Here is a 9,219-nt window from a genome sequence, read left to right on the forward strand (position 1 = left end):
GCGGAGCCGCCGCCCCGCGTGGCGCTCGTGTCGCGGCGCGGCGAGTGGGAGGCCCTGGAGCCGCTGCTGCGGGAGGAGCTGCGCGCGCGGCCCGTGCTGGGCCTCGACTGCGAGTGGGTGAGCGCGGGGGCCGCGGCACGGCGCCGGGCTCGCCCCTCCTCCCTCCTGAATGTATAGATAACGTATAGGTAACAGCCCCGGCGGCGGGGGGTGCTGCTGCGTGCACAGAGAGCAGCTGAGCGGGCGGAAAGCCGCCGCGCTGCCCTGTCGCGTCCGCCCACGCGAACTTCCAGAGAGGCTTGAGCCGGGTGTGAAGCGGGTGTCCTTCCTAGCAGCGTGGCCGCAGGCTTGGCCCTCGAGCCGCGGTGGAGCGGGCTCTGCCACGGAGAGGGCTTGGCGTGGTGCCGGCTGCGTTGGAGAGCAGGCCCCCCAGCTAGGAGCAGGAAGGAACGGGGAAAGGGGGAAATTTCCCCAGCGGAAGCCCTTAAGAAGTAGCTGATGGGCAGTAATATTATGAAGCAAGCCATAAATTTTCAGTAAGAGTTAGACTCATCTGGCAGTGTTTACTCCCTGGTCTGATAGGTTTTTCTGTGGCCACTTTTGTTGCTTTTTGTTCCTTGGTACTGCTGCAAACCATGTAACCTGAAATCTGATTATTTTTCTTGCCCCCAGGTATCCACGGAAGGAAAAGCGCATCCCGTGTCCCTCCTGCAATTGGCTTCTTCCAGCGGCCTGTGCCTTCTCGTCCGGCTGCCCAGGCTCGTTGCCGGCGGAGAGCCCATCCCAAAGACCCTGCTGGACGTCATGGCAGACGGCTCCGTGCTGAAAGTCGGGGTCGGGTGCTGGGAAGATGCCTGCAAGCTGCTTCAGGATTACGGGCTGGCTGTCAAAGGGTGTGTGGATCTGCGGCACTTGGCCGCGAGGCAGCGGTGAGTGTCGCAGTGCCCTGGCCGCGCTGGCACTGCCTGCGAGTCCGGGCTGGCCGGAGAGCCCGAGTCCAATGCTGCGTTACGGGATTTCCTCTGAATTATAAAATAAAGCAGCTTGCTTTTCTAACAGCTGTGCTTCCCTTTAAAATGTTACGCTTCCAGTACTGTTTTTCTCCTCGTTCATCTTAAAATAGAATGTTTTACGTGGGACTGTTCTCCGCGTGTGTTATATGTGCGTTATATGTGCTGTTAGCCATCTGAAGCACGGACCATTGACCTGCTGGTGCCTCATTAGCACCAAGGACACATTTCTGCTCCTTGAGTTCTTGTTGGTTCCTTGAGCAGCCAGAGTTCTTGCCAGTTATTCCTGGATCCTAACACCTCAGGAGGTGATCACTGATAGGTCTCTATTTAACAGGCAGAAAACTTAAAGCCAAACACTTCAGCTGTAAGTGTTACCAACTCCTGTACTTGCATGCTAGGCATATGGCAGGCATTAGATCATTTTAAATGTAGACAGGACATTTTTGTGGAGATGAGGGAGAAGCAGCTGAGTGGGAGTTAGGCAGCATGTGCAGCAGCACATCCTGCCCTGACCGAATCAGGGTATACAAACCTGTCTGAGGTTGCATGTGTGTTTAGTTTTGTCTTTAATGTGTTTGTTCCATTTTCTTTGTTAAGGAAGGATCTACTTCACAACTGCCTTAGCCTGAAGTCTTTAGCTGAAAAAGTCCTGAACTACCCACTCGACAAGTCTTCTCATGTGCGTTGCAGCAACTGGGAGGCAGAAGAACTGACTCAAGAACAGGTACATCTTCTGCTTCAACTTAGTGTTTTGGAAGGAAGAGCAATCTTGTCATTAAAGGAGAGCTGTTATGATAGATTGGAGGTGCCTTCCAATTCTCTCTTAAAACCTCGGGTGGGGGTGTGTGTGACTGATCTGACATTAATTTCAGGCTGTGCCTGAGTTTTCCTGTCTTTCTGTAAAAATCTTTTTTTGTCATCTCTGCATTCTTGAACCTCGTTTTCCTTTAATGCAGACGGACAGCTAAATTCACTGGAAGTGCTTGTGTGCCTCAAACACCACCTTCTTTTATTATTTTATTTCCTCCAATCCATAACAGTAAGAGAAACATCTCTTCCTGCAAACCTTGTTTACATTCTTTGGACTATCTCGCTTCCTGCTTGCTTTAAACAATCCCCTTGCAGATGTCTACAAAAGCAGCGACCAGCAGAGGGGGTGACAGGATAAGTAATCACATGGAGGATGTACTGAGGGAGGCCCTTTTACAGCTAGGGAGGGCTTGGTGGGCCTGGTTGGCTGTCTGGGCTCAGAAATTTCCAGCAAGTGCCCTTGAGATCCTACTGAGCATTTCAGGCCTGATTGGCTTGGAAAGTTTTCTGTGCCTTGTATTCGCAGAGGAAGCTAAATTGGAAACAGAGTGTTTCAAGTTGGCCCTAAAAATGGAGCTTGTAGTGGTATGGATGTGGTACTTAACTGCCAGAATTGCTGTGGACTTCAGAAGAAATTAATCCAGCTTCTGCTTTTACTCTATCTAGTGCTAAAGTTGATAATATTTGGGAGTGTTCACTGTGTGCCAGTATCACAACGTGTTCACTGTTTCCTCAAGGTCCTCTACGCCGCTAAGGACGCCCAGATCTCCGTGGCTCTGTTCCTCCAGCTGCTGGGCCTTTCCTGCCTCCCTGCCTCGCCGGGAGGTGAAAACTCTGCCGCGGCCTGGGCAGAGGCGCTGCGTCGGTGCCAGGGCCTGGTGGACGTCCCGTTCCGAGCGAGGAGGAGCAGCGGCGCCGGGGAGGAGCGGGGCGCAGAGGCGGGCTCCCCGCAGAAGGGCCGGCCTCGGAGATGTGGCGCGGGCAGCCAGCAAGCGCGGGATCCACGAAGGCACAAGCGAAAGCCCCTGGGCGCCGGCTACTCCGCAAGGTAGGGCTGCAAGCACCCTGCCATTCCCTGCACTGCGGGAGCCAAACGGATCAGGCCAGCACGGCCTGCTCATTAACGAGGCAGATAATGGGGCAGACCCTAAACTTGTGGGTTTTTTTTTCCTATTGACACTCAAGCTGTTTTTGTTTATAAATCAGAACATCTTGGAGAGGTCTCCTTCTGCTGCTGCAGCGGGCTTAAGTGGGAAAATTGATGTCTTTGCTTTTATGTTTGGATACACACTAATATAATTTAATCATAGGGATGTAGGAACTCTAATTGGCTGTAATTGCCACTCTTTGTAGAGGGGGAAAAAAAATGGCACTTCAATATTTGTGTTCTCCTTTTCAAGATTTGGCAATGGTAAGGAGACATTTTAATGGAGTCAATAATATTGATTCATTAGCAGTCATTAACAATATTGTATTGTAGGAAATAAGATCCCTTTATCTTTCTTTTTTTACTGGGAGGCAGTGTTGTACTAAACAGACTATACCTCATGGGAGAAATAAAATCTTGAACAAAAATGCATCCCGTGCTAAATTGAGGTCTAGCTACGATAATTTATTATTTTTTTTTTTTTATCCAAGCTTGATTTCATGAGAGGGCTCTCTCAACCTGGTTTAGACTCACTCTTTCATATGGTATCTCCAAGAGTCTGAAAATAATTTCAAAAGTCCTTTTCCACTCTTCTTTTCTATAGGCACGTCAAGTTTGAATGCTTACTTATTTAGAGTTGGGAACTAACCAAATTAGGTGATGGTTGAGCTGATGCTTAGTAGAAGCAGGTCTGTAGCATCTTTGTGGGTTTCTTTGTTCCCATGCCACCATAGGGCTCTAAGAGGTTTTGTTGTTGTTATCATTTCTCTTAGACAAACAGCAATGTTTTCATTAATCTAAGGTTTAGAAAATGCCTCTTAATAGGACAGTTGATTCTTGAAATTACCTTGTCCTTAGGCTGGCATGCTCTTTTAGCTCCTCTTCCTTTCTAAGAAGTATTTTTTTCTATTTTTTATTTTATTTCTGTGATCATGCTGGCTTCTTTTGAAAAACAGGGTTTAAACTTGCCAGTTCTATAGGCAGCAGAGTAACAGAGATCCCTCACAGCCAAATGTGGTGCAACTTCTCCGATGCTCTACTGCCCTCAGCAGCAGTCTGTGTTACATTGCTGAATAAAATGTGAATGTGTAGGGGGAGTGCTGTGATTCAGAGGTGAAGCTGCAGGGAAGGCAGGGCTGTAGAGCCTTGGGTTTGGGCCGTGCTGTTCTAGTTGCTGCAACGTTATCCCTGTTGCACAGAAAATCTCCGCTCTATGACAACTGTTTCCTGCATGCACCAGATGGGCAGCCTCTGTGCACCTGCGATCGCAAGAAGGCTCAGTGGTATCTGGACAAGGGGATTGGAGGTGAGTGTGGTGCTCTTCCTCCTGGCTAAGAAAGACCTTATTTTTGCCATGTTTCTTAGTTAAATGGGCATGGACTTCTGCTTTCTCTTTTGTAAATGCTGTTGGTGATTTTTCAGGAAGTCTCCTTCCTTTTAGCATTCTTATTCTAGCTTTCAAATGCGTTTTGTTGTTGCTGAATTGGCTTTATCCTTTCAGAGCTGGTTAGCACAGAGCCATTTGTTGTGAAGCTGCAGTTTGAGCCTTCAGGACGACCTGAGTCTGAAGTGGACTATTACCTTACTGTCAAGGAGAACCTGTGTGTTGTGTGTGGCAAGAGGGAGTCCTACATCCGGTGAGTTGTTCAGCAGGCTAAGAGGAAAATGTGACTTGTAGAGCAGGTCTGAAGTCTCCATCTCGTTCAGCATCAGAAATTTCCTTAGAGGCCTGAAATGTCGTATGTGTTTATATTTTGCATGGGCTGTCACTGTTTGAATGCCACGTGGTCATGTGTATTTGGGTAGTTTGATAATGAACAGGCCAGTGTTGCCCGTCCTTAAGGGGTATACTGGGAGCAGTCTGTGGAGAGCAAAGTCTTAGGAAATTTGTGTGTTGCAGCTGGAGTTGCAGGGAGCAGCAGTATGCAAACGTCCGCTGTTCTGATGACATTCTCCCCTGAGAATAACTGTACTACCCTTCCAGTATTTATTCCTGACAGTTTTGAACTATTTAGATGAGCTTGACATCAGTGAGGACAGAAAGATTGAGATTATTGTTTTTACTGCTGGTACTGGTTAGTTGAGAGGTCTGCTCATCATAGCATATTGTTTCATTCCTGCAGTATGAACCACTTTTTGTTTGAAAGTGATGGACTTTGAATGAGTAGAAGCCGGAGAACCTTTTAGTGCAGTCAGGGCCTGACCCCGGTGATCTCTGTTTCCTTGGCTGTTGGTATCAGTTGTTGTCACTGTGCCTCCGGAGGCGGATCTGGTGGGAGGCAGCTCCAGCCAAACCTAAGGCGCCGGTTGCTGCTTTCTGCAGGAAGAACGTGGTTCCCCACGAATACCGGCGGCACTTTCCCGTCCAGATGAAGGACCACAACTCCCACGACGTGCTGCTGCTGTGCACGGCGTGCCACGCCGTCTCCAACTACTACGACAGCCGCCTCAAGCAGCAGCTGGCCGAGGAGTTTGGCGCCCCGGTGGGCTCCGAGGACGGGCTCCGCGTGCTGGAGGACCCGCTGCGCAGGCAGGTGCGCTCGGGCGCCCGCGCCCTGCTCCACGCCGACGGGCTGCCCGCCCCCCGCAGGGCCCAGCTCCTGCGGGGCATCCAGGACTTCTTCAACACGGAGGAGGTGACCCTGGAGATGCTCCAGGAGGCAGCTGGGCTGGAGACCAGGTAGGACGGGCTCGTCGGTGGCTGTGGGATTTGAGTCGTTGCTTTTAGGCACCTAAGCTCTGCAAAAGGGTCTCTACATGAGGGTGTTTTGGTAAGTATTAATACAGTGACAAAAATAAACCCATCAGCAGTTGCAGAGCAAGGATCACACATGCTGACTTTTTTTCCCACCCCTTAGCTTTTTAATTAAAATTAAATTTAATTAAAATAAAACATCTATTATTTCGCTAAACAAATGTTCTTGGGCTAAAAAGTATCTGGATTAGTGACTAGTTAGGAGTTGAACTGCCTTGTAAAAATGACCTCTAAAAAGATAACTTCATTCCTTAGCCTGTGGACCCTGGATTTATAGTACACTACTGCATTTAACTAGAAGGCAAGGAGAAAAAACAAGCAGTATTTTGTGCTGTGTCTGAAGACCATAAATAGATAAACAGACCATGGATTTCCTGCTACATTTTTTTTCCTGCCCCATGGTCCGTGAAAGGCATTGTTTCACCTCCTACCCCTTGTCCCCTTTCTTTTCCGACAACCTCCTACCCTTCTCGCTCCCTGCCTTGTCCCTAACATAGTTGTGCACATCTTAGAGGTGGGATGAGGGAGGCAGACTGAAAGATACCTGTGCACTGAGTGCACCAGTCTCCTCTGCTTCTTTCCCAAAGCCTTCCTGAAAGTCTTCTCTTAGCTAATGCCAGGTTTTGCTGTTTGCATGAAGACTGTTTTTCCCGTTCAGCTCTTATTTGCTGCTTATTGTACCTCAGTACCTGTTCTGGGGAGGGAGTTTGGTGGCGAGATGAGAGCTCAGGAGAACTTAAGTTTCTTGCTGTGAAAAATTTGCAGTGTGCCTCCTGAGAGGCCTGTGTTGTGCCTTGCGAGCAGTGTTTGGTATTGCTACAGAAAGGTAACGCTTCCTCATTTTGAAGAATCCACATTCTCAGTGCTGCTGTGTTCCAGAAAGCAGCCTGGCACTAAAACTGAGCATAAAACCCTTCCGCCTATGTCCCCTCCTTGTTAGCTCACTGTACTGCTGTAATCAAGCAAGTCCCACCACTGAAAGTCCCTTGGCACCTTGCTGGTCCTTGCAGCTAGGTCTGGACTCTGGCCATGGGCTTGTGCACTGAACTCTGCTCGTGTTCTGGCAGGATTTGCAACGAGAGCTACCTGCCCCACGGGCTGAAGGTGGTGCAGTGTTTTGCTAAAGGAGGCCTGCGCTCCCTCATGCAGTTGGAAAGACGCTGGCGGCAACATTTTTTGGACAACATGCAGCCCAAGTACCTCCCAGAGCAGTGGTCCGTGGACCATAACCATGGGAAGCTGATTCGGAAGTACGGGGAGGATCTTCAGATTGAGCTGTCCTGAGAGCACCTTCCTGGAGAGACTCGAGGTGGTATCTAACAAACGTGTAACTGAAGGGGGAAGGAGTAGTTTTATTTTTATTTCTGTTTCTCCACTAACATCTGGGTCTGGGTTTGTGCAGTGGCTCTACCGGGTTTGGCATTTGTAGAGTTGAATACTTTGAACTGAATTTTATGATCTGGCTTAGAATATATAATCCTAGAATGGATGGGTGACTTACTACATCTTTTCTTTTTCCTCTCTTCTTTTCCCCTGTGCAGACAGGGCTGACGAGCCTGTGTGCTGGCTATTTCAGTACAAGAGTGTACGGGGGACTTTTCTTCTCGAAGTGACTGTGGAGAGTTGATTCCTACCCTTCTAGGATGTCAGATGCCTCCAGACCATCTCTTTTTAACATACAGCACAACATGTGGACCTTTGTAGGGTTCCCAAGGATCCCTAGGCTGTACCAGCAGAGTCTCCTGAGGCCTCGTGATTAAGTCTCCTTTCTTTGCTTTTGGTACAGTTGAGTTCATCTGACTTTTTGGAAAAGAAATCTGCCAGAGAGAGATTCCTTGTTTGGAAATAGCAAGGAAACATTTTTATTTTCTTCAGATTCTGAGCAGGATTGGCATTTTGGATCGGTCATGAGTTTTCCTGGTAGTGGCTGCCTGATGAGAAGTGACTTTGCTCAACTCTGGTAGTGTAGGAGCACCCATGTTAAGTCTCTTACTTTTTTTTTAAACTGGCTCCAGCATCATCCTGTTTCTAAAAACGTTCCTTCCCAATTCGGCTCATTTATGATAGTTTGTGGCAGGTACCTTTTCCCCATCAGACTGAAATGGGGTCAGATGTCTTAAAAAGGATGAGAGGAAATAAAATTTTACTTGAAGACCAGCATCTTTTAAGAGGACAAGGCACACGTGACAGGCAGCTGCTCTGTCCCCGAGTCCAGCTGGTTGGGTGGCGAGTGGGTCGTGGGCTCTCCGTGCCTGTTTCCCTGTCTCTGAAGTGGGACTAGCAGTGCTTACCTACCTCACAAGGGTGTTGTGAGGACTAATGAATTCGTGTTTTCGTGAAATGCTTTGAAAATAGAAGCCAGTACGTGCTAATTTTTACTGTGTTTTTTCTAAATGTGCTCCTCCCTGACTTCTCTTAAATATTTATGATTTTTGCCTGGTGCTAGACTGCAGTTAAATATAACTTTTTAAAAATAAATAGCTTTTTCTGTGAAACTAACTTTGATGACATGAATTGTCTTAGATGACTCTGTTTTCCCTGAATGATGAAGCTATGCTCGAGTTGTTCAAGTCTTTTTAAAGACATTTCAGTCAAGTCTTTAATGCGTATTTTGTAACAAAATTTGCCTGGAACTCCAGCCTTCCCACGATCATGGCTGATGCTCTCTGCTCTCTGGTAATTCAAGAAATTTCACGGCCTGGGCTGAAAGCTTGTTTGCAGCAGAGCCTGTCTGAGAAGGTAGGAGCTGTGGAGACTGTAATCGCAGCAAGAACCTCTTGGCCTCAGCAGCAGCAGCAGCAGCAGCAGCAGTGTTTCTCTCCAAAGGAGGATTTTGAGGATCTGCTTGGATAGTGCGATCTCCTGTCTCTGCCTCCAGATCCAGATGTGAGAGCTTCATGCAGCTCAAACTCCTTTTTCATGATTGCAAGTACAAACTATCCATCTTCCTCTTCTTTCTGCTCTGTTTTTCTTGGTTTGTCCTGATGCTTGAACTGCTGATAAAGCTGCCCTGGTTTAATGTAACCTGCAGCCTGAGCACTGGGCGGTTTTCTGTATGTTGAAACAAGAAAACAAAGATGATATTGAAGCAGGAATCTGACTGCAACTCCTCTGAATGTAAAGAGTCAATGGTATGATAGAATAACTTTTATTTTTTTCAAATCACCAGCGCAGAAATAGGTGTTTTCATGGAACACATCCTTAATAAATATTTTCTTAACCAAGATTTCTTGTGGTTGGTTGTCAGTTAACTTTCATCATTTTTGTACAGCTTCCCCCTTTCTTTCAGCTTGACTATGTTGTGTAGAATAGATTATTATATTGCTTCTTAATTTTCTGCTTTTTAATTATGCATGCTTGTTTTTCACTATTCATTAGATTGTAGCAGTTCTGTGGTGGGAATCGGCCTCTACTGATGATTTACATGATTACTAGAATATACTAATACCTCTTCCCTCCCAGTAGAGTTGATTGGACTCAGGCATGTCCAACAG

The 9,219-nt window shown here is 47.6% G+C and overlaps 1 protein-coding gene across 1 annotated transcript in view; it reads left to right on the forward strand.

Annotated features, from left to right (window-relative positions):
- The window catches only part of EXD2 (exonuclease 3'-5' domain containing 2), an 8,646-nt gene extending 330 nt beyond the window's left edge, over window positions 1-8,316 (forward strand). The window contains exons 2-10 of the mRNA XM_026038222.1: window positions 7-117; window positions 673-929; window positions 1,611-1,737; window positions 2,561-2,871; window positions 4,170-4,276; window positions 4,472-4,607; window positions 5,294-5,650; window positions 6,793-7,034; window positions 7,267-8,316. Of these exons, the coding sequence (XP_025894007.1) occupies window positions 7-117; window positions 673-929; window positions 1,611-1,737; window positions 2,561-2,871; window positions 4,170-4,276; window positions 4,472-4,607; window positions 5,294-5,650; window positions 6,793-7,009 (1,623 nt within the window). The 3' untranslated portion in view covers window positions 7,010-7,034; window positions 7,267-8,316. The remainder of the gene's footprint in view (window positions 1-6; window positions 118-672; window positions 930-1,610; window positions 1,738-2,560; window positions 2,872-4,169; window positions 4,277-4,471; window positions 4,608-5,293; window positions 5,651-6,792; window positions 7,035-7,266) is intronic.
- Window positions 8,317-9,219: the final 903 nt, after the last annotated feature.

This window comes from Nothoprocta perdicaria, unplaced genomic scaffold (genome assembly GCF_003342845.1).
Source record: "Nothoprocta perdicaria isolate Ctin4 unplaced genomic scaffold, notPer1 scaffold_204, whole genome shotgun sequence".
NCBI classification, from domain to species: Eukaryota; Metazoa; Chordata; class Aves; order Tinamiformes; family Tinamidae; genus Nothoprocta; species Nothoprocta perdicaria.